This window comes from Heliangelus exortis, chromosome 6 (assembly GCF_036169615.1).
Source record: "Heliangelus exortis chromosome 6, bHelExo1.hap1, whole genome shotgun sequence".
NCBI classification, from domain to species: Eukaryota; Metazoa; Chordata; class Aves; order Apodiformes; family Trochilidae; genus Heliangelus; species Heliangelus exortis.
The window spans coordinates 24,257,005-24,282,126 of record NC_092427.1 but is presented as its reverse complement, the minus strand read 5'-3'; the positions used below and the strand labels follow the sequence as shown (position 1 = coordinate 24,282,126).

The window sequence follows — 25,122 nt, the reverse complement described above, 5'->3', positions numbered from 1 at the left end:
TTTCATATTTTTTTTTATTAAGGAGCAGTTCAGCTGACACTTAATTCTTTTTTGACTGTCCATAAACTGTGAAACGGAAGGATGCAGAAGACCATTCTTGACCTTTTTGTGCATGAGTGATAAGAGCACAAGATTATTACAATTTTGCTGCAAAGATGAGTTCAGAAGAGAAGAGTATCTCTCCAGCTCACAAAACGTCCACTCCCTCACATAGAAGTGCCTCCTCTTCATCATCATCGCAGAGGGACAGGAGGCAGGTAAGGAAAAGATCTGGAAGTTTGTAACATCTGGTGAAATGATTAATTTATTTCTGTAATGTGGTTTTCAGTTCTCACTAGCTCTAAATTAATTTGCTTTTAGCACTGAGTAATATCACTACAGCCAAGAACTGATGATTCTTTCCCCTCGTTTCCCCTCGTTTCCCCTCGTTTCCCCTCGTTTCCCCTCGTTTCCCCTCGTTTCCCCTCGTTTCCCCTCGTTTCCCCTCGTTTCCCCTCGTTTCCCCTCGTTTCCCTTTCTTATTGAAGCACTTAACATTTTAAGTATTATTTTGTTTATTATGAAGTTACACTGATGTATTTTACACCAGTACTGCTCTACACATCATGTAGTACTTCATGTGGTACTAGTACACTACACATTCTGTAGTCTGTGTCCAGTTATGTTAGAGTTCCACTTCCAAGAGCCCCTTGTCCGTGTGGTTGTATACGTCTTTTCTTCAGGATCCCTTTGAGGTGAGGGCTGTTAATTCTCTTCAAAACAGCTTAGGTGTTCCTGTGTTTTTTTGAAGGCTGGGTTTGATCCCAGCATCAGAGAGACTACCTGGGGAAGTATCAGTTACCCACTAGGTTTCAGATAGGTTGTTACATGGATATTTGTTTAGAACAAAAACATACTTTAAAAGCTGGATCTATGGGAACACTGAACACCACCAACTCAGATTCTGAGTTAGATGAACATCATTGTATTAAAGAAAGAAATGTACAAAATGTAAGAATATAGCAACTTTATAATTTAAAATATTGTGAAAGTGTTTTCATTAATATAATACAATACTGGCTTCTTTTCATCTTGGCAAGGAAAAGAAGCTGGAAAAGAACTTAAATAATTTTTTTGCTGTTAGCATGCATTTGCTTGAATGGGTGTAGCATGCTGTAAGAATGTTTTACAGCTACTTGTGTGCCAAATATGACATTTGTATGCCAACTGTGACACTATTTTCTTACCTGCTGCTGAAGTAGTTTATTTCCCTTACCTGACTCATAAAAATTTTGAAAACTGAGAATTTCCATGAGAACTGTAACATTTACAGCTTTGAATCTAAATAGTCTCATCATAAGATATGTTTAAAATGTAAACCCAAGAGGAAAAAATCTGCTGTGTGTTTGATAACAGGCAGGAAATGTGTCTGGAATTTTTTGAAAAATTTCCATTGCTTTTCAGTGAAGCCAAAAATGCTGTTCTCATAAGTTATAATTATTTTTCCTCTGATTCTCTACAAGATTGGGATAACTGGTACTCAGTTAAGTCCTGGTTAACATATGATCTCTTAGTTTTTCATTAGTTCATCTGGAGCAAGAATTTTGATGTCCTTTTTTTAAAGCATCAGCATACTTTATCTCCCACATTTAAACCCAAAGAAGGTGAATGCCAGGCTTGCAGGAGGTGCTGAGCTCAGCTAAGAGCATATTCTCAGAATTCTCTTTGTAATTAGGTAGCTTGGTATGATCATGCAAGTGAGAATGAAAAAAATTACATTTTGGGAATACATTTTACCATAAATCTAATGACTTCCATATCTGCTACCATAGCAACAGAGTAGAGCAAGGTACACCTGTCATCATAATGAAATGGATGCTTAACTGTAAGTCCATATCTGGTCACTGGAATGTGAAGCATGATTTTAAGATAATGCTGAAGGGGTCAGTGGTGTGATGCATCCAGAGTTCTCTTTTATGCAGTAACATCTGATGCTGATTAACAGGTACGGAGAGGCTCTTGCTAGGCATTCAATTGTTTTTTTGTCTTAATACTTTCCATGTTAAAGGCAGAGAAATATCCAGGAGATGGAAATGGATGGACAATTTCTTCTGCAGTGGAACTGAGCTGCAGTGTGCAACACAGCATGAGGTGCAGTGATCCAGGGAAATAAACATACAAAATAAGCTTCATTGTACCATCTGCTGTAGCAATTGTACTTCAGATTTATTTCCTTGCTTGTGACAGCATTTGTATATGTTTTAGTTTTCATAGACTTTATCCCAATTGCAGTGATAGCTAGGAGGTAGAGATTTTCAGGCTTTGTTTTTTGCTTTGGAAAGGTCTGAAAGTTCTGTCTTGCTGCCTCCTAGGACTTTTCAGAGCAACTGTGAGAAAAGCACCTTTCTTGGAGGGGTAATATGTATGGATATAGAAAGTGATGTGACTGGATGAAGTGTGAGTGTAGCTTTCATTGTCACATGTGAGGATAACACTTCATATTTCAAGATGGTTAATAACTGAAATCTTCTCATCATATAATTGTGAAAGTCATACCAGCAATTATGGAATCATTTCCCAATAAATTACTGTGCAGGAGGCTGAATGAGTGTGAACATGACTACAATATATAATTTCAGGGAGAATGGAAAATGTCATGCTGTATATAATGCTGGCATTTTTAATGTAGGTTTCTTACTTGTCCAATATATATCGCCTAAGAGAATTAAGAGTCAGCAAAGGCTTTGATGTTGCCAGTTTGCAGGTCCATGTCTTAGTTAATGATAAATGAACAGACTTCTGAAGCCAGGAATAACCAGAAAACTGGGTTCAGATTTTTGTCATCATAGGAGCTTTAGTGTAATTAATTCTTACAAAAATTGTGGTTAATTTTGGACTATTTGGCAACCCAGGACCAAGCTATTTTGTTTAACCCCTGAGTTGAGCAGGGTGGCAGGGCAGTTGCAGTGTCCTTGTTAAGGAATACTTCAGAATGGAGCTGCAGCAGCTTTTCCTGCTGTGGAGTTGTTGCAGAGCATAAAATCCCTTTCATTTCCAGTGACAGGGGACCTCCCTAAGAAAACTAAGAGTCCCCCTACAAAGGTGAGCATAAAAATTGCAATTCTGACAGCCACAGCCTTTTTCTGTGGGCCATGCTGAAGAGGGAGATTCTTATTTCCCTTCCATTGTGAAACTCTGATAAAGCTAGTCATATTCTCTTGCAAAACAAAAGTGAGGAAAACTAACACTGTTTTGAGAAAGTACAAATGAATATGATAAAATTGTATGTTGTGTATTCAGCTTGATGGGTATAATTTTCTTTTAAATATTCTGGTTTTTATTAACTAACTATGCAAGTCATACTGCAGACTATAAAATGTTATAAATTCTCTGTAATGCATGAGTAGTAATATTGTTCTGAGAAGGCAGGAAGAAATAAATACATTATAGGGTTAACAGCGTGCAGTTTGGTAAATTGGAATCTGACCCTAGGTTATTAAACCAAGGGAGTGATAGGGAAGGCGAGTAATAATTAAGAGTCTGTGAACAAAGGAGCAATTTTGACTTTTCTGATTGCCATCTAAAGCATAGCTAATACATGATTTGAACTGGAATTAGTAATGTCTGCTATTTTAAATGTGAGAATTTTTTATAGTGTTTCAGTTTTCTTTTTGGTCTTATAAGGGAGGAGGGACAATCAGGTGTTATCTTTCTTTTTCACTTTGTCAGATTGCTGTTTTAACAAATCCTTGGTTCTTTTCCTGCACAGCAAACACAAAAGGAGAAGAGCTTTTAGTCCTGCTGCACTTAGCCTTGTGTAATCACCTTTCTACTAGGAGAGCTTTCATATTTCAAATGACTTGTCTTTCAGCCATATGCAAAGAGTAAAAAGATAGGGGCTTTGTAGGAAAAAAAGATTTTCCAGAGCAGCAATCATTTGCATTTCAGACTTTAATTCTGTATTTTTCTGGGTTTTTTTGTTATTGCTGTTGTTTTGTTTTATTTTCATTTTTTTTTCTTTCTGTAAGAACAGTGTTGACTAATTGGAGAAGGGGTGTACTCAAATTTGAGTTTGGGCTGAAGATGTTTACCTTGCCTTGAAATTCAGGGGCAGAATGTGATTCCAGTGTCAAGGCTCTAGTCTTGCCTAAAGGTCTGTGCTGGAAAATGCTTAGCTAGCTTTTTATAACCACTATATTTTAGTTGTCAAAGTAGTCTCTTGAAAGCAGTATTTCCTAAGTCTTATATCACCATTTTGTAGAAGTCTTAAATTTGATGAAAGGATTGAGACATTTGACTCCATCAGCCATTTTTTCCTCTACTGTGCACGCATATTGATACCTACATGAAGATGTCTCACTTTCCATGAGAATATAAACTAAAAGGTTCTCTTGTATGCTTTAAAAATACAAATATACATACAGTTCAAGTGTCCTCAGACATTGATTGATATTATTATAATATGAACTCATTTCCTAATTGCAGCTTTATCCAAAATGGGCTGTCTGAGATCAGTGAGCAATGTGTGTATGCACACAGGTGAGCACATGTGTGAATTCAGAGGGAGGAAGCACAACTTTTCTGAAATGCCACTTAAGATTTCTGGAAAACGAATGGGTGACAAGAAACAAAGGAATTATTTTATTTTCATTTTCTCAGTACAGAGGACAGGCACAGAATTCAAAAGAAGAGGGAGGGTGATGGCAAGTATGATATAAAGGCTTCTATCTTTAGATAATTTCAGTTTTTCCAGGACAAGCCAGATACAGTGCACAGGTAATCCTGAAGAATGAGGGAAGTCTGTAATGGAGCAATGCAGAAGTTGATTTTGTCTGCCTGTGTTCTTGGGATGTCCCAAGAGAAGTGAGAGTGCCAGGTTGATTGATATGGCTAGATTAATGGATTATTAATTTTTCTATTCAATTAAAAAACAGAAATTGTATTGATCTGCCTCATTTTTCGTTCCTTCTCATCAGCTTTTTTTAACTGCTTCTTTTACAAAAAATTTTTCTTTTAAAAAACAAAGCCTGCTTGATAATATCTTGAAAATTCAAATAATTTTAAGATAAATTTTAAATTATAAATTCATAAAAATTCACAAAGATACTATAAATTTAAATTATTTGTATTTCTATGATGCTAAGTAACTAAAATCCTGCCTTATTTCACTAGTGGTTTCCCCCAGGGCTCAGTTTTGGGGCCAGTCTTGTTCAATATCTTTATCTATGATCTAGATGAGGAGACTGAATGCTTCCTCAGCAAGTTTGCAGACAACAAGAATTGGGTGGGAGTGTTGATCAGCTTGAGGACAGAAAGGCTCTGTGGAGGGACCTGGACAGACTGGATCAATGAGCTAAGGCCAATTATATGACTTTTAGAAAGGCCAAGTGCCAGCTCCTGCATTTCAGTCACAACAAGTATTAGGAAGAATTTCTTTACTGAAAGAGTAGTCAGGCACTGGAACAGGCTGACCAGGGAGGTGGTGGAGTCACTGTTGCTGGAAGTATTTAAAAACCATGTAGATGAGGCACTTCAGGACATGGTCTGGTGGGCCTGGTGGGGTTTCTTCTGGGTTGACAGTTGGACTCCATGATCCTAGAGGTCTTTTCCAACTGTGACAATTCTGTCATTCTGTGATTATAAAAATAGCTGCTTTTGAAAATGCTTAATAATTGTGTAATTTCTAGCTGTAATTTTGTAGAAAAGTAACATGGTTTAATGGAAAATTTTCACTAAATAATGTCTCAATATTATGCTAGAGACAAATCATAAATTCAAAGTGATTTTGTGGCATTGTAATGGTGGACATGACAGAAACGAACTGGAAGTCAGACATTTACAGACAGCATGACACTTCTTGAAGTAAGGAATGTAAAGAAGACAATTCTATTTTAAAAGTTTTCATCTTCTTTTTTCCAAATAAATAGTTAAATAAGTTATCATTCATTAAAAATGCTGCTTGCTAATTTCTCAACTGAAGTGGAACTGTAGTGACTGAGGGCTGATAAAAAACAAACAAATAAAAATAGCACAAACCCCCCTTGTCTTAAAATCATGAGACTCACAATCTCCTGGCCTAGCAAGCCAGGGGTGGTTGCATTATTCCAGTCTAAATATACAAAATGAAACTGCAGTTGTGTGACAACAAACTGCACTGGCTGCTACATATGAGACCCCCAGAACATCTGTGTTGGGCAGTGCTCCATCTCAAGCTGGAGAGATTCCTGCCTGCCAAACAGAGCTGGCAAGACAGTTGCGAATCATCCTGATTATGCTAATCAAGAGACATTTTAGTCTTTCTTGGATGAGCAGATTTAGGTTTTCTTGTGTATTGTTGAAATGCAATACTGTGTAAGTAGCATTTCATCTATTCAGTGAGAAAACTTTATCACAGTTTATCATTAGTAACTTTGTGGTGCTCAACTTAAATGGCTTTACATGTAATGCAAGAACCTGTGCTACATAAATACAAATGTTTTTCTCATCTAAGTAGTAATAGACACTGAGCTAAGTAATAAGATTGGCCTTTCTTTGATAACACAGAAGCATAGATGACAAAGCTTTTGCTGGTTGGCTGCGGGGAATGTGTCAGGTAACATAACACTGCTGTATTTCTACATTTTCCACTATAAAATTAAATTTAAGTAACTGAAAATAAATGCCAACTAGCGTTGCATAGTGGCAGGGATTAATTTCTATCAACAACAGATATTCCTCATATTTTCCTATTCTCATTCACAGTTGCAAACTGAAAGAAAACAGTGAAGGTCTGTATTTTGCTTTGTAGCAAGATGTGGTCTGTGTTATATATGCATTTATATTAGTAGCTGTGTTTATTTTAATTTAGTTTAGTTACGTTCCTTATGTACCTGTGTCATCTCTTCTTTAATGAATATTAGGAAGCTTAATGGTGAGCAAAATGTCATTGTTTTCATTTGAGAAGAACTCAGAGGGTAATTGCAAATTCAAGTTTGTCATTATGCTACATGTCCTAGAAATGAAATAGTTTTATTTCATGCCAAATAGATAGTACTGACATGTTATAGTAGAATTCTTACCAAATAATAGTAAGAGATGTAGGAAAATTTCACCAGAGAATGAAATGCAAATTCAAGCAGGTAGAAAATGCTGTTATTGTCTCTTGCAGCAAAAATGCTTTTTCTTTTACAAAATATGAGTGAAGCATTTCTGCAAAAAAGTGAGGATGGTTTTAGATATCATTTAAAAATAGCTTTTTTTTTTTTTCCAGGGCTAGTTGTGACGTTAGGTATTTCATTTTTGTACCATGCTTTGAAATAAATTCTTTAGTATTGTCATATGTAAAAACTGCTGTAATGATTTAAGATCATTGTGTTCCATGTTTGTTCACTAGAAAGCCTGTTAGCTGAGACACAGTAACTGATCTTGGGAACACCTGTAAGCTGTTAAAAGCACTCATGTAATGAGTTGCTTCACTCCAGTGGAGAAGCCAATAAAAAAGGACTAGGGAGTGATAATGTATATGTCAGAGGGAGTAATATCTTATGTGCAGTGGTTTGCTTCAGAAGTGAATTTAGGACAGTGCTGGCTACACAAGACTCAGTGTCTTGTATTGTAGCAGAAAACATGGTAGATCTGTCTAGGAGCACTTTGTGTAGGTAAGAACTGTGTTACTTGTCTTTCTTGGCTTTTTAGTAATTTTCTAGGCTGTTTAAAAAACAAGAATAAAAAGGGAGAGGAAGGAGATGTGTATTAGTTTAGAAGAAAAACTGCTTGTACAGTTCTGTCATGTGTGGGTAGTACTTGGTACGTTCTGAGCGATGATACTGTTATTTTCTATAAGGAACGTAGTGATTAGTCATGTGTTACTTAATATTAGTATACTTAATGAAATTATACTTATTATTTAATATTACTATTTTTAGAAGTAACATTGCACGATAAGTTATCTTTAATGACTTTTTTTTTTTTTTCAGAGTGTTCATATTTTGGAGCGGAAGGCTTCTTCGGGAAGCACAGACCCTTCTTTAAGCAAGCAGTTCCTTGAAAATGACCCGGTCTCTCTATCCAAGGCAAGAAAAAGCATGAGAGAATCTGATGTCACAAAGCAGTTTGACAGACAGCTTTATGATATGGTTTTGTATGGTAGTACTACTGAGTATACTGTGAGTCTGCCCTGGAGGTTTCCATTCCTCAGATGAGGTGTCTGAGAGACCAATAATCTTTAGTGCATGTTATAACAAAAGAATTATTTGTTATGTCAACAAAATTGAGGATTTAGATGCTGGTGGTAGTATGTGGAGTTATTTACCCATGGATGGCTACCATGAACAAATTGTGCAATCTGAGGAACTTTGAGAAATGATCCAGTTTAATCTCCTTAAGGTAGAGCAAATCATAACCAAGTCCAAAAATTCCACTAATTAGTAATGATACTAATTTTAAAAATATGTCCCAATAATATTCCTTTTGGGTAGTTTCTTAAAGTTTGAAATTTAAGATCTCTTGCTGACACCTTCTCTGCCTGTCTGAGGGAGAGAAATGGATGGAATTGTAGGGGTAACAGCACCAGTTCTGAAAGGTGCAGCCTTGTGTGTGGTGCTTTGCACCCAAGTTCCTGCTGGCTGACTTCCTCAGTTTTGTAATAACTGATTCCAGATAAATCTAATTTCACATAAAGAGGGCTTAATTTTAAGAAAATTCATATAAAATAAGATTGTTACTGAAAAGGTGAGGATGCTGTGATGGAATATTTGATGGGAAAAAAATCTGAAATTAAATGTAAGTTCTTAAATGGAGTTAGTAAAATGCATCCAAAAGGAAACTTACCTTGCTTCTGGGGAAAATGAAATGTTTATTCTGCTTTACTTGGGAAATAAATACTTGGCATTCAAAAAGACAAAGTTCATAAAGCTGTTGGTGGTTGCTCCCTTAATCTCAGTAAATGGGGCATATGCCGACCCAGGGACTGTAAATTGTGCTCATGTTCCCATGGTCCTGTTGCTTTGTGCAGAGCTCTTTCTCATGTACTACGTGAAGAGCTGCAGGAGCCCTAAAATACTAGTGCTGTTCTTGAGAATCAATATTGGATAAGGATGCTTCAAGCTTATAACTTTCACTGGTTTTTCCCCATTTCTGGCTGCTCTTGCATAGTGTCCCTTGTACTGGGCACATCTCCTCATGCCAAACCTGTGGATGAGGAACATTTAGAATTGTTAAGAAGGTTTTAAGAACACCTTGTAGCACTGGTGCAGCTGAAGACAGGTATCCACATTGCACTGAATAATTACTTGTTTTGTCCTTCTGTATCCCACTTTTTGTTTAAATGAATAGCCATATGAGATTGTGTGATTTCTTGTTGAGAAGTAATCAATACTGATGTTATCCAGTAGATAAAAGACTTCTGCCTGCTGATGATCTTCTAAAGGAGAAATCAATATTGTGAGGAATCAGTTAGCAGAGTTGTGGAGAGAGTTTCTCTGCTCGCCCCAGGGGACTCATAGTTTAATTTGTGCCCCTTAAGTGCCAAGTGCTTCTTTGTAGGGAAAAAATAATGCATGTGTGCTTCTGTCTACAGTGGTGGAAGCAGAATATCCAAGAAAAACATAGGGAAGAAAAAAAGGTGTTTTATAAGCATGGCACTTAGAGGTACAGGGGTAGTTCTAATTTATAGTTACATAGGGAAAACTAAACTGAGTAAGCATTTCTATTAAAATTTAACACGGAATGTATCTTTGGGGGATAAAGCTTTCCACCCTTCTCAAAATAACAAGACTTTATGGTAAACTGTAGAACTGAAATTTGCTGTTACTTATGAAATGGTAATTAACATTAATGTTATTGGGGCTGTGTAACTTGAAGGTGTTACAAAGACTGGCAATTCTCCACTTTCAATAGTTTACTAAGAAATGGAGGAAAGAAAATATTTGCCCCTTTAAAGGTTTGAAAATATATGACTTCCTCTCTTGATAACTTTGCATAACATTGCTGGGAGTTGTGCCAGATCAGCTGAGAAAATGCAAGTTTACAACTTTGTAGGTTACCATTAGTAAAACAGAATCTAAATGAACAGGCAATAGGAGATTTTTAAAGTGTTACAGAATTTTGTCAATTACAGTAGTAGCAAGAGGGTGGAAATAAAGACATGATTATATTTGCTATTTAGAAATACTGTTCTTTAGCTGTTCACTGTCATATATTGTAAGTCTGTGAGTTGTACAAGTCACCAGGTATAAGAAATGCCATGTGTAAGAAATATGATGATTTGGGTCCCTGAAAAGTATACAGCTTTTTAGTTTATAGTTCCTATTCTTTTACTGAGAGAGAAAATTAATTAGTTTTCCTATAAATTACTCTTAATACAGTGTAAATTAATGCTGAGAGGAAAAAAATCCTTTTCCAGATTTCTAAAGGTGCAATAAGAAACTCTGTCATAAAATGCTTTTGAAGACAAGAGCTGACTACATTCAAAATCAACAAGAAGCCAACCATTTTTTTATTATTTTAAGGAAAAGTTAGAGTATACAGAATTGAAGTATCCTATACTTTAAAGATAAAAAACCCAAGTTTTTTTATGATCAGGGAATACCACAAAGATCACTGCTAGTATATGCCTATCTTTTGATAGAGAAGGGATACTCTCAGTAAAGAAGCTATTTTTAACATTTAGATTCTTCTAATAGTCCCTTGCAAAGACTTTTCAGTAATTTTAGTTCTTACAGTGCAGTGGTAATTTGTGGGGTGCTTCTGGAGAGACTTTAACAGGTGGTTGGAGCCACCTGCACTTTCACACTGGTATCTCCAGTAGCAGGTATGACCTTTCTTGTACTTATCTCTGCCACAATTTCATGCTGTTTTCATGTATTTGGATGTATTTATTTCACTGGGACAGGATGCTTGCTATCAACAGGATTACAGACCCACCCTTAGGTTGTTACTCAGTTACGGCATCAGACTTCTAAAAAATCTTCAACTTCTTTTAGTTATCTGGGAAGGGTTTAGATTTCCAAAAATACTCTGTAGTTTTAAATGAGGTACATCTGAACATAATACAAGTGACTATGTAGTTTGGTACCTAAATAGCCCAACTAAAATTGTATCCCTCCTATACTCTTTGTCTTGCAGTAGAGAGTTTGTGCTACCCATAGGTGCAATTTTTCATCATGTGTGTGCGGTTAATTAATTAATGTGTCTTTGCTCTTTTTCACCAGGAACCTGACAGCTGGGAAATCATAGAGGGTCTGAAAATAGGCCAGACCAATGTCCAGAAGCCAGACAAACATGAAGGTTTCATGCTGAAAAAGAGAAAATGGCCTTTAAAAGGTTGGCACAAGGTAAATGCCTCATAAACCAGTAAAAAATTTATTACCTTATTTTATGAGGTGGATTTTTTTTTTGTCTAGAGGAAATTAGGATGTCAAATAAATGCCTAGGATTTTGGTGTATGGTGTTTTCTTCAAGTCATGTACAGAATTATACTACATGCACAGTTCATGGCTTTCAAATCACAGTGCCTGCTGCCTAAGTTTGTATTCAAAATCCAGGTGGAAGTTGTAAATAATTCAGCAGATGCTGAATTGTGGTTCAAGAGGTTTAATCAATGTCCTCTTCATTCTCCCTAATATATTGTAACAAAATGTGGCTGTGTACTGTAAGATTGCATTGACTTTACATTAAAGTACATAGGACTTCATGGTAGCAGTGGAGAGCTGAGGGGCTTTTGGATGGATGCAAGGTGACCATAAGGGAGAGCATTCCCATCCAGGCATGCTGACTGGGCAGCATGGTTTGTTCAGCTTTGTCTCTGAATTTTGTTTGCCTTCTTCATTGTAATCTTCCATGCTGGCATGCAGTGGAACTGTGTGCTTTTGTCATTAGTTGTCTTAATTAAAAAATATACACACACACACACAAACCACCCCAAAACTCAACCCCAAATTTCCTGTTTCCATTTAGTTAATTTTGCAACATCTCTCCATGCATAATTCTACCGTTCTTCAGCCCTCAACCTGTTGTTCATAAGCTCTTTTGTCTCTATACCATAATAATTACATTCCTCCCTCCCCTTTTTTAGTGACAAGAAGTACAGTTTTGACATCCACCCATCTTTTTGTAGCTGAAGATACTGCAAGCAGGATTATTTTCTTAGACAGATGCATTTTACAGCAAAGGATAATGAAACTGTTTTGTTATACTTGGCGTTTTCTCTGGGAAAGCATTAACTTTGGTTTTCTTTGGTAAACATTTTGGGACTTAGTGAGGTCTGAGTACAAATGCATCCCATAGTATAAATTACACTTTTTCCAATTTCTGTGTTCTTTCTGAATGTTATACTAACTTATACATAGCCTGCCACCCTTTTTTTGTGCATGTACCAAGGAAAGCTTTTCAGCTTCTGGATAGGTAAGGTAGGTCATTAATTTAAAATGTGATCCTCCTCCGGCCTACAGTGTGTTTCATATAAGACTTCATCAAACTGGCTGAAAAACTGAAAAAATAACAAAACTCTATATCAAAGGTTAAGTTAAACCTTGAAAAAAAAATATAGTTTTTCTTGCTTAGAAATTAATTATTGTCAAAAAAAGCAAGAAAATTATTCAATACTGTATTTATCCTCTTTTTCCAACCCACAAACATGCCTCATTTCAACAGAGTAATCCTTTTCTATTGCAGATGAATTATTGTACACAGTTTAAATTGTGTCTGCTCACTAAGAAAGATTTAAATTTTTTTTTATTTCAGAGGTTTTTTGTCTTGGATAATGGAATGTTGAAATATTCAAAGTCACCAATTGATGTAAGTAAAGTTTTAAAAACAGTTTTAAAATTTGTATTGGAATTCAGCCTTCCAGGGTGATTGATTATATACCATACTCACTCTAGGTGTGTTTATGACTGCACACACATGAAAGTTTTCGATAGATTCAAAGAGAGATCTGCATGTGGAAAGCATGTAAAGTTTTGGTTGAATTCTGTTCTAGAGAATTCTACCTTTTCTTACTTATATGAAAAATAGAACATAATTTTATGAGTTACAGTACTTTACTTAATGAAGTTGCTTGAGAGATTAGCCTAACCATGTATTTTTTTTTTTTCAATTTTTATGTCAGTCAGACCTGATTACTCTGAGATATGTGGCAAGGACAGAGGAATGGTTACTTTTCTATGTAAAGGATAGCATTAATGTTAGATCTGATACAAATAATCAAGCAGAAAAAATAGGGAGCTGAGTACTGTCTGGTATTCTCTGCTTCTCACCTCTAGTTATGTGCTGGTGTGAACCAACACAATTTGAATTCGGAGTTGGCTCTGCACCAAGCACTTCTAGTGAAATTTCCACTGTGTAAATATAGTAAATAGTCTGAATCGGGGTTAACATGATACTACCCTGCTTTTTTATTTCAGATACAGAAGGGCAAAGTCCATGGGAGCATTGATGTTGGTTTGTCAGTTATGTCTATAAAAAAGAAGGCTCGTAGAATAGATCTTGACACAGAGGAACACATCTATCATCTAAAGGTAAAAAGTGGTGCAAATATTTATTCTCTTTTCATTCACAGTGGAAGTAAAGTAAATAAGACTGTAAAAGAAAAGCATCTTACAGTGAATTTGTATCCAGGTGAAGTCCCAGGATCCATTTGATGCATGGGTTTCAAAATTACGCCACCACCGGCTGTACCGTCAGAATGAGATTGTGAGATCTCCGAGAGATGCTGGCTTTCATATATTCCCCTCAGCCTCTACTACAGAGTCTTCACCAGCTGCTAATGTATCAGATGGAAAGGTATGTAGTATTCCTTTGTTGAAAACTCATGCCTGCTGAGCTTGCTCATGGGCAATTTCAGTGAGCTCTGATTGTAATGCCAATAGAGGGGAGTTTACACTGTGGGAAGGAACAGCCAGCAAAAAAGCTGTCAGTATGTGCAGCTGAAAGACTGTCGAATTTAGCCTTACTGCAGCCTTCATTAATAGGATGATGTAGAGATCTTGCACAGATTTCACCATTTCCAGGAACTGCATTTGTCTTTGTAATTAGAGATAAATCCATCTCTTTACTATTTGATAATGTTCTTGCTCTTAAACAGCAGCTTTGCTAACTGTTGGCTAGCAAACAGTTTGCCTGTGAGGTTCTTGGTTTGATTCTCCAACATACTGTTCAGAAAAATCTGCATCTTGGGTAAATGTATAGTCAAATTACAGATGTCACTGAAATCACAATGCGTATTTTATCTTCTTACTCTGAAGTAGTATGGTGATAATGCTGACTGAGTAACATAGCAACAGTAAATTTAAGCGTTTTATTATGTCTTAGGTGCAACAAAATAGCTTTCCCTGGCAGCCTCCTATACCTTGCAGTAACAGCCTTCCTGCCACCTGCACTACTGGTCAGAGTAAAGTAGCAGCCTGGCTGCAGGACTCTGAAGAGATGGATAGATGTGCAGAAGGTTAGTCTTTACCTTTTCATGTCTTGCTCTTTCAGCAGAACTTCTTGTTGGTATAAAATAAGGAAGAGACAGTAAAGTGGTAAAGTTGCATCTTTACCTGGACATGAAGTAGCTCTTCAGATAATTAGATGCTTGTGGTGGGAACTTCCCTCTCTGCATGTTTTGGGATGTTGCATAAAAATGTATCTTAATAATCTGTGCTATCTTAATGGATACAGCTGTTGAAATGTGATCAACTTTCAAAGTCCAGACTTGTTGCTGACTCCCATAGAAATAACAATTGTTCAACAACTCTAAAAAGAGAGCTTTCACCTGCTACTAGGGATTTGGAAGTTTAAGTTTTATAATGCAATAAAGTGCCAATGAGAGACATCAAGTAAAAAAAAAAATGTCTGAACCAAAGCACCTAATGTATTTTTGTTGTATTATCTGATAGATCTTGCTCATTGTCAGTCAAACCTTGTGGAACTCAGTAAACTTCTTCAAAATTTAGAAATACTACAGAGAACCCAGTCAGCACCAAATTTCACAGACATGCAGGTAAATATGCTTGAACATAAATCATCACACTGAAGCATTTGTTCTCTGTCTTAAGGGAAATACAGAGCTGTTGACTGTTCACTCAATGATTTTCTGAAATCATAGTAACTCTTAGATGGAAGGTTTATCTTATATTTTATCTTAATCATGTGTAATGATGTGTAGAGTCAAGATGTATTCATTATTTGAGTTATATAGGAGGAATCAAATGACAGAGTCATTTGCAAAGCAAAACTGAGAACTGTTACAACAGAAATACATGTATACATTGAAATTGTATTTAAGAAGTTTTGTTTGTGCTAAGTTATAATTTTTAAGTTCTTACCAAGTGGATACCCAAAGACCCTCAAAGATGAAGTTGCATGCTCTAGCCAAGAGAGCGTAGTACAAAGGTCCCAAGGGCTGGACCACTTCCCAATTCAGGGTGAGTTTTCTTTGCCACAAGAAAGCAACAAGAGATCCTAAATCCTAAATACTTTCTTCCTTTTTCACTCATTCAGTCCCCTTGAGTACACAAGTCTCCCAGTGGTGTTGGTGTGTTGGGAAATAGAGTTCCCATGAGATTACAAGACTTACCATTGATTTCATGGAGGGTTGTACTCTACATTTCTCTGAGTAGTACCAGAATAGAAATCTGTAAAGATTTCAAGATTGGTCCAAGTATCATTCACTCATAAAGTAAGTGTACCAGTAGTTTTGCTAAATGAGTTAAATGTACCATGTTTATGGAACTGTCTGGATAGCTACAGCTACTGCTGTAATTGCAGGCACTGGCAGTGGCATTCTTCTCCTTGTTTTCTAATTTCTAAATGTCTAATGCTACAATTCTTTACTAACTTGCTGTACTCTCTGTGTTCCTTGTGTCAACTTAATAGCACTTTGTCGCTCTTAACTATTTGTGTAATGTAGGCTAACTGTGTAGATATTTCAAAGAAAGACAAGCGGGTCACGAGACGATGGAGAACAAAAAGTGTCAGCAAAGATGCAAAAATTCAACTTCAGGTACTGAATGCACAATGTTTTACTTTTCACTGTACTTCTAGATTAACTTAAAGCACAAAATGGTATTTTAGCTGAAAGTAGTAAGTCTATGTACTGTCACATGTTCCTAATGAACTATATTAAATATTGGTTTGCTGTTTAAAACTTAGAGAAGATAGTAAGAAAAATATTGGTATTTTTCATTCATATGTAAACATTGCCATCTAGGGAAAGGAGAGGGATCTGAATACTAGTCAATTAAGAGTCAAAAAAAAAACCCAGCCCAAGCAATATGCATGTAGCACATGGGGATACTGATGTTCTATCTCAGACTTGCCAAGAAGGGCAGCTGAACAGATGACATCAAGCTTAAAGCAGAAAACATGAATGAAATACTAAACACACGAATTGTCTTTGTCAAGACCTATGCTAGGACTATTACTAATGAGTACTTTCACAAACCTTCTCTTATGGAAAATGTCAGTATGGATACAAGCCTGATAAAACAAACAATAAATTATATGAAGAAAGAATTTACTCCATTCTGCCTTAGAGCAGAAGGCTCAAGCAGAAGACTTGCAGAGTCTTTGTAATTAGAGATTCATAATCTTAAGGAAAGATGATGTTGTAGATGCATCAGCTTCTTGTTCCAGCTGTTGTAGGTGGTTTTTCTTTCTACTTGTTACACTAGATAAATCACAATAGGTTGAACAATGAAGCATCTGATAGCCTTAAAAAAGTTTATTAACAAAGGACTTTTAGTGGTTCATGTCACATGCTATTATCTGGATTTGAAGGATCACTGTATTTCCCTGCTACTGAATAACATAAAAATAGTGGGAAAATGGAAGCAGCTGCTTGGTGCCTATGAAGAGATAGAGTCAACATTGCATGTTCTTCTTTCATGCTTCAGTGGTGTCAGAGAGATTTCTTTCCAAAAACTGATGAAAAAGTTATGAAAACTATCAATGTATGATGATCTAGGGTGGGTCAGGAGGAATTACCAGCTGTTCCTGTGTTGCCTGTGCTTTGTGAAACTGACACGTGTCTTGGCTTCTGTCATTTTGCCACCTGACTCTTAAACTGCTCTTCATGATTTGGCTGGAGTTGTGACTTAGTTCCTGAAATTCTCAAATACAGTTGGCTTGTGGGTTCCCCTGGGAGGGTCTGTGTGCATAGCACTGCTCTGCATGAGTCTGTTGCTTGTGGGTTGATAATGAACTCAGCCTAACCTAGGTCATCATTAACCCCTGAAAAGCTTAACACTGGAAATATGAAGCTTATTTTGTTAGAGGAAAGCATTAATAACTGATTTTAAAATTAATTTGCAGTGAGACAGAAATAATAAAATTATTCTAAATTATATGGAAGGTGAAGACTTCTTTTTGGCTGTTCCATTGTCATGCCTATTTTGATCGGCTCAGCATATGATTTATTCTTCCATGCATGGGCTGTCCTGCCCCATGAATGGTTTATAGTTGTAATTTGTGGAAGATAGACTTACTCCGACTCTTTTTTTTATTCCAAATTTGTTCATGTTGCTGTTCCACTAAAATGTGTATTTCCTCCCATGCCTAGATGTTTTTTAATCTTTCACTCCCATTTTTTTTTCCCTCTATAAGCCATTCCTTCTAGCTTCATTGGCTTTCATTATAGGTAATTTTTAAGACTATTCTAACTCTTCAATGAGCTGTTTATCAGGACACCTGCTACTAAGAATCATTTGGTATTTTTTCTTGGTGCGTACACATGATTTGCTGTGAAATGGTTGACATTTGGTACTAAGAAAACTTCTGTTGTCCTTTTCTGTTCTCCATGCTTCCTTACATCTCATTACTTTTAGGAGATAATGCTAATACTAACCTTAAGCTATTTACACAATTAATTCCATCTGAAGTGTGTGCACATATTTATTTTAGAATGTGAAGTTACTATTTATTTTAGAATGAGCAGTTAGATATTAACCACCCTCAGAAGACTCTCTGAGAGTATGATGTTGAGAGCTGTCCTTCTGGGAGCATACAGATTAGAGAGCTCTCTATATAAAGTGTTTTGTTCATGGGTAATGGGGAAGGGAGAGGTAATTTTTGCCAGCTCAGCATCTGCTGTGTCAGATGCAAGGATTGAATTCTCTGATTTAGATTTTGTATTGTAGCAGCTTTTTGTAAACAGGATAGCTTTTGCTGTAATCATGCTAGCACATTCTGCAACATGAATTCTAGGTGTATAATGTATTTAAAGCATACATTTTCTTGTAAGAAAAGTTGCTTGCTTTGTTTCTTAGAAATACCTGTTACCAGTTAACTGCATGCAGTTAACTTTACTCACCCAGGTAATCCCAGTGATTGGAGCGGAAAGCAATGCTCAAAGTAAAACTGCACATAGCATGTGTGTATACATTTGCAGGTTTGGGGGGGTTAGTATTGTTACATAGCCTAAAATTCACATCTTAATTTACAGGTGTTTACTCAGATGTCAGATATGGGCTTATCTTAAGGAAGATTAAGAGGATATTTATTTTGGTTTTTAAAATCTATTTCAAATCTTAAGAAAATGGCCAACAGATTTTGATGCTTTTGTACAAAAAAATGAGTTCTAGGTTATTCCAGAGGGCAAAACACTAGTTTTCATTCTCACCACAATCTAAAGATCTTCAAAAGAAGAAAAAATATTACTGAAAAGCAAGAAAATGAACTAATGTTGATTAGATTTCTCAGTTGTTGTTGTGAAGTTGTAAGGCTGGTTGAGTTGGATGTTTTGTTTTGGTTTTTATTCTTTTTTAATTTGTTTATTTTGTCTGATTTTTGTTTGTTTGCTTTTTCCTCAGTGGAAGGCATAGTTAATAGGCAGCTATTTAATATGGAGCAACCTGAAAAGTCATCTTGCTCTACTAAGGCTTTCAGCTCAGAAATCAAACCAGGCCCAAAGTCTAGCAGATATTTACATATTTGTGTGTGTCTGTGTCTCTTTACATATCATATACTCTCTTTATGTGTGGCCCTTAATTAGTTAAGCAAGAATATTCTTCTAAACTCATATTAACAGGATAGGCATACATTTGTAGAGCACAAAAAGCTTTACATCAGGCATACCATGCATTCATTTCATTAACAAAGTTTGTACTCTGTATTTTAGAGGTTTTGTAGATGTTTTTAATGTACTAATTTTATAAAATGCTATAAAGTAAGGCTTGTCTTTCTGTGAGCATTCGACAATCTTTCCATTGTTAGTAGTGCTGCCACTAGTATCTGAGGGTAAAGGGTATGACCATTCTCAGGTGCAGCAACCCTACCAGTGGGAATGTCCCAGGAGCAAGACTCTTCAGCTAATAACTGGACTACAGTATTCTGTTCTTCAACATAGTGTCCACATATCTAACCTATACCATTGTTATTTATAGGGCACTCAGGCTGCTTTCAGAAAAAGCAGAAAAGTATGTAAATTTAAAAATTCTGTTGTGGCTGCAGGTGCAGATATAGGGTAAGAAAACTGTAAAGGGATTAAAAAGTTTTCTAAAAGCAGAAAGGTGGCTTTTGTAGTCCTCTAAAATCTTAAAATGGCTCCAGAATAATGGCATTTTGCTTATAGATTGAATAGAAGAACTTCCTCTATGCTATATAATTACTTGCTTGACTTGCATGATAGTTTTCTGAAAAGTAAAATAAAAGTGAAATTAAGCAGGATGAGGCCGCAAGTTAGGCATGCAGAAAAGAAAGTAACTGGATACTTAGTCCTAATTTGTGCTTCTTTATCCTAGTTTTTGCATTGCTTTGGAAGCCAAGCATCCATAACATACAGCAGAAGTAGTTGGAACTCAAAAAAGTGGCATGTAGGAAAAATAGACAAGTAGGCTCAAGGATGGAAATGGTAATGGTAGAGCTGTCCATCCCTGTACACAGGGATGTTTACATAAGCAAGCTCACTATCACCTATGCACTGAAAGGTTTTACCATTGAGGTGCATGCATTTCCGGTCACCACAATTCATGCACTTCCACTAGTACAATGTGGTCTCTCAGAATTCATCTTCTAGGAGGTTCAGTGACCCTCAAAAGGAGTTTGGGCTTTGTGTTTTCTGCATCCTTTTTGTTTTCCTATTCCACAATTGCTTTATGACTCTGAATGGCAATGGTAATAGATTTTTTTTTGTAGTCTTAGTGAGTACACTGCAGTCCAACTCATCTGGAGATAATTTTAGTGAAGTACCTATCTTTTTTATGTCTCTGGCATACACAACTGAAAACATGTGATATAACCTCAAAATGCGTAGGCCATAAGAGTTAACAAAATTTAAATCCACTTAAAGACTCTCCCTCTCCCTTTTCTGATCACCTTCCATCTTCCTGTGTCCATCACCCCTCCCTTCTCTTTTTTCTACTCTCTTCTCGCATTCACTGTCAGGAAGGGCCGGTACCGAAGGGCCAGTTCAGCACAACACGACGCCGGCAGAGACTGGCAGCTGCAGTGGCTACAACAGTGAGTGGATTTAAAAATCAAGGGATAGCTCTAAAGATGGGAAGCTCTGTAACTTAAATGTGTAATAAGCTTATGAAAATGTTTCTTGCACTTTCTGGAGGGGTCCACGCTACCCACTTTCAGCTGAGTTTCTTAGAAGTGGTCAGGTCTAATGCAAATTCCATAAATACGGGTCTGAGCTTGTTTAAATCTGCGTGTCCCTCCTCCTTTAGGCAAGTGCAAGTGATGGTTAGACCCAGGCCCTGCACTATTTGAACATGTCTTTGACATGCTCTGCTATGTAATATACAAATTAGAAAGAAATTATCAAATTCTGTTAAAATATTCTTATGACAATCATAGCAAGACAGTAGAATCAAGGAGATTATTCACAAAGAAGCATGGAATTCTAAGTGTAAGGTTAGCTTTTTCATTTAAGACAATTTCTGTTTACATTCCATAATCCCAAAAAGTCATATTACTACTCTGCTGCTCTAGGTTTTGTATTTAGTTTTGCTAATTCTCTAAGTCTTCAGTGCAAAACCTGGAGCTGTGAAATCAACACAAGTGCTGAGAACTGGAAGGGGCAAGTGCTTTTTGTTAGATCAAATTAGCCTCAAAAGGGTATCTTCAGCTGCTGCTTTACCAGGAAAGCACTAACTAGGAATGTACAATGGAGGCATTAGTACTAATGCATCAGCTGATTAGTACAGCAGCTAGATAGGGAAAACTGTGCAGCCAAAGGCTGGAATGATCTTTAAATTCACACTCCTTACCTAGCCCATGCAGTGTATGTTTTCACCTGGCTGAAGTGTTCCAGGATCTGTTGCTCCAGCCCATACCTAAAATGCCCTAGATCAGACAGCTAAAATTCCCTTAAACTTCTGCTTAAGCCTGAATACCTTGAGGTCCTGCTACCCAAACCACAGAACTCAGTTACTATTAGGCCCTCCTAAAAGACATGAGAGAAATGTTTCTCCAGTTCCCAGATTAATTTATCTAAATTTAATCTTCTCTAGTCAGTTGACATGGAATGCACTCAATAATTGGTTGATATTTTTACCTCATTGATCTGCCTGCTTAGCAGAGAAGACAATTCACTTCTTAGTTTACAAGGTTGAGCAGTGTCAGTAGTAGGCTCTAAGCAGTAGCTGATAGCATTGGAAAGAGCTGCACCAAGGAGTGCTTAGGTGAAGCAAATATGGCTGGACTTAGATTACAAGGCAGTAGGAGTCCAGGGAATGAATGAGTTGTTACCTGCTGAAGGGGGAACCTGATGACTGAGGTCCTGGAGGAGCTGGAAAAAGGAGGAAGAGGCACCAAGAGGACTCTGCAGCCGTTGCAGTGATTGTGGCAATGGCCTGTTCATACTGGCTGATGTAGCAAAGTGCTTTTCTCTCCCAGAACAGTGAAGCTGTGTGTATAGATTGAAGGCTACAGAATTACATCAATTAAAGGCATAGCAGAAAGAGGATCAGGAACTGTCTGTTCCTATATGAACATGTAATTCTGAAGAAGGTGATGAATTAGTGGGTATTATACTCCTGATGTAGAGAAGAAAGTCTGAGGTCATGTCTACAAGAGGGTGTGTATGGAGAAAACCAAAGTGCTGCATCAAGAAGCTAAATATAAAAAAACCCAACCAAACAACAAAAAACCAAAAAAACAACCAAATAAAAAAACCCAAAAACAACCAAAAAAAGAATGGGTAATAAATTCATGGAAACATGGATAGAATGAAAAAGAATCCATGGATACATGGATCTAGAGAGAAAGCACATCAGTGAAAAGAAAAAGCAGGAAGAGAAGTGAGTTGACAGTGTTTTGTGTTCTGTTGCCTGTAAAGGAGAATGAAAGAATTTTTTCAATGCAGATTTTTTTAATCTGTTGTGGAAAGTAGCTTGGAAACTTTTCTAAAAGATTTATAGAAGGAGAGTTCATGACTGTGAATGGTTCTCTATTTTTTGTTCTTGTATTCAAAGCGGTCGGCAAAGCAGCTACTTGTCTCTGTCATGTGAATGTGTATTTCTTGCAAGCAGTGTGAACATGCAAATGCTGTTTCTAGGACATACTTTAAAATGTGATTTTTCGAATACACCTTACTGCAGAAACATTATTTTTCACCCTAGCTAGCTGAGGTATGAGGCAAAAGGGATGGATCTAAAGCAGGTCTCTTCAGCTAGGTTCATCACAAAGTGATTAAAGGACCCTTCTGCCACGTGTGGGCAGCCTGCCTGCAGCTCTGCCAGCCTGTGTGGGGCTAGGACAACCTGCCCCATCATCACAGGCACCTGGGGCTGTGGGGACTCTCCCTCAAGCTCCTGCATTATAGCTAGGATCAGCTTTATGTCCTCCCTTCTGGAAGGGCTTGAGGGCTGAGCATGTGCTTCCTACACACACAGCAATCATGTAATCACCTATTCTGCCCTCCTGGAACCCCCTGGAGAAACTGCATCTTTTCTGGATTCCCAGTCCAGAAAGGTCTGGGAGCATGCGCTCTGATTTAAGAAGTGAAAAGGAAAGTTATAAAGGAAACTTGAAATTAAGCTACGTTTGGTCACATTAATCAATTTACCTAGCTTTGTTGGGCTGTTGAGAGAGGTAGTCTGGAACTGGCAAAGAAGACAATGGGGTAAATATTCAGTATGAACAGATTCTACATCTCCAGTTAATGAATTCTTGATATGAGGCTAGAATAAAGGCCAATAAAAAATGCCTGCTGTGATGATATAGCTGAAAATCAAAATACATGTGAAAACAGAATAAAGATTATAATGGATAGATGCGATAGAGCTATTATTTTATTTGCTTTATGCATCTGAAAATTGAGGAAGAACAGGATGAAAAATGTATTTTGTAGAATATGCTTGTGCGTGGAATAGGATGCGATGAGTAGATCCAGCAGAATTTTTATGATTTCATCGGGTAATCAGAAGTCTAAAAGTAGTGTTCATGACAACTTTTGTGGGAAGAGATTGATATAACCATTCCAAATATCCAGGTACACGTTTCAAACACTGACAATACTTCAGAAAGTCTCTCTTGATAAAATTTCTTAGTAATATGACTTTTTATGTTATCTACTACTCTTTAGATGCCTTGTAAGACATGTTTGTTATTTTGGCCCCACTTTTCTTATTGAATGATTTAATTGGGCTGCAGTGTGGAAATTCTTGATTTATATATTTGATCAGTATAATGAAATAAATTACATTTAGTATGTTCAATGTGTTTAATAGTGCTTAATATTTAAGCAGCAAAATGTAGTTCTGCATGCCTTTCCTTTGCATTTAAATTTGAAAATCATGTTTTTGGCCAGATTTTTACATAAATATGTGTAAATGGTAAAATTAAAAGACAGCATACGCTCACACACAGACATAACAGTGGTAGCCATACAATGCATATATAGCATATATGTAACTGTTCAGTACACATGGTACATGTATGCATATAACTTAAAACTTTGCATGCATATTTTTATCACTGTACCTGAAAAGTACAAAGGGAGAAAGAAAAGTGGAAATAATATATTATTTGTTCCATCTTAATAAACCTTATCTCTTTGTATTTATTTATGGTTCATGTACTTTAAATGAAAATTAGATGGAGGTTTTTTTGTTGTTGTTTATTTGTTTATTTAGAAAATATTAAAAGACTATGTGCTTTTCCCCTCTTCACAGTTGTCAGTACAGCAAGTTTCAACTCAGGATTTATCAGTAGTTTTGAAAACTGTGATATATTTGATACTGCTATATCCTGTTTCTAGATCTGTGGAGGAACTTGCATACCTCATATGTTGATACTGTAACAGCAGTCATACTACATTTACTCTCAAATGTGCTAATACAAAGCAGCATGTGGCATGCTTCAATTTTACAGTCTTCTTTTAAGCAGTAGAAAATGGTCATTTTTTTGTAAATGTTAGAATTGAGATGCACCATTATTAGCTGTTAGCTGTGTATTTAGGCCTTCTTTTGTCTGTTTTCAGTAAAATTTTTCAATGAAAAATTTTTAAGAGTCTTATGCATTAGCTGTGCTGAGGCTTAGAGGAGTAAAAAGCTACATGTTCATGGTTACCATATTCTTCACATTGTGAACTAAGTCTTTTTACCAAAATTTTTATTTTGCTTCAACAGAGTCATAAGGTTGGTTGCACCTTATACACTATTTCTTCCCTGTTTCTTGCTGTAGGTCCCTTTTAGTGCTACGATGTCACCTGTGCGACTGCATTCATCCAATCCCAACCTTTGTGCAGACATTGAGTTTCAGACTCCCCCAAGCCATGTAACAGACCCTCTGGAGGGCTCTACTGAGTACATGAAGCTTCAAGAAGAATTCTGTCTGATGGCACAAAAAGGTAGCTGGAAATGTCAAGCCTTTCCTTTACTGTGCTTCCCTGTTGTTTCATTGCTGCCTTAATTAGCTGTGGCCAGGGCATTGATTTGCATTAGATGATATTGTATGAGAATTATTAGCTGGTCAGATGGCTTACATAAAGACAACATGTTTTATCCTTCTTACATTTTGATGGGTGACATGAATATAGAGGTAAGTCATCTGATCTGCTTTCTACATCTTGTAAATACGTGACTGAATTTGTAGACTTTTTGTTTCTCAATAAAATACTTTATTTTCCCCCAAGGTTGAATCAGAACGTTACTGCTATGTATAATATTTTATGATTCATTTTTGTGCAATGTTTTCTATGTCTACTTTAGAAATGCCATTTTATTGCCAACAAAT

General features: G+C 36.6%; 1 protein-coding gene across 4 annotated transcripts in view; it reads left to right on the top strand.

Annotated features, from left to right (window-relative positions):
• OSBPL6 (oxysterol binding protein like 6) overlaps nucleotides 1-25,122 on the top strand; it is an 85,920-nt gene that overhangs the window by 42,684 nt on the left and 18,114 nt on the right. For 2 of the 4 annotated variants that reach the window (XM_071747237.1, XM_071747236.1), the window contains 11 exons: nucleotides 23-257; nucleotides 7,935-8,030; nucleotides 11,169-11,291; nucleotides 12,700-12,753; nucleotides 13,362-13,475; nucleotides 13,576-13,740; nucleotides 14,269-14,401; nucleotides 14,838-14,941; nucleotides 15,851-15,943; nucleotides 20,323-20,397; nucleotides 24,571-24,736. In XM_071747237.1, coding sequence (XP_071603338.1) covers nucleotides 156-257; nucleotides 7,935-8,030; nucleotides 11,169-11,291; nucleotides 12,700-12,753; nucleotides 13,362-13,475; nucleotides 13,576-13,740; nucleotides 14,269-14,401; nucleotides 14,838-14,941; nucleotides 15,851-15,943; nucleotides 20,323-20,397; nucleotides 24,571-24,736 — 1,225 coding nt within the window. In that variant the 5' untranslated portion in view covers nucleotides 23-155. The remainder of the gene's footprint in view (nucleotides 1-22; nucleotides 258-7,934; nucleotides 8,031-11,168; nucleotides 11,292-12,699; nucleotides 12,754-13,361; nucleotides 13,476-13,575; nucleotides 13,741-14,268; nucleotides 14,402-14,837; nucleotides 14,942-15,850; nucleotides 15,944-20,322; nucleotides 20,398-24,570; nucleotides 24,737-25,122) is intronic. The other 2 variants (XM_071747239.1, XM_071747238.1) reach the window with 1 other exon arrangement.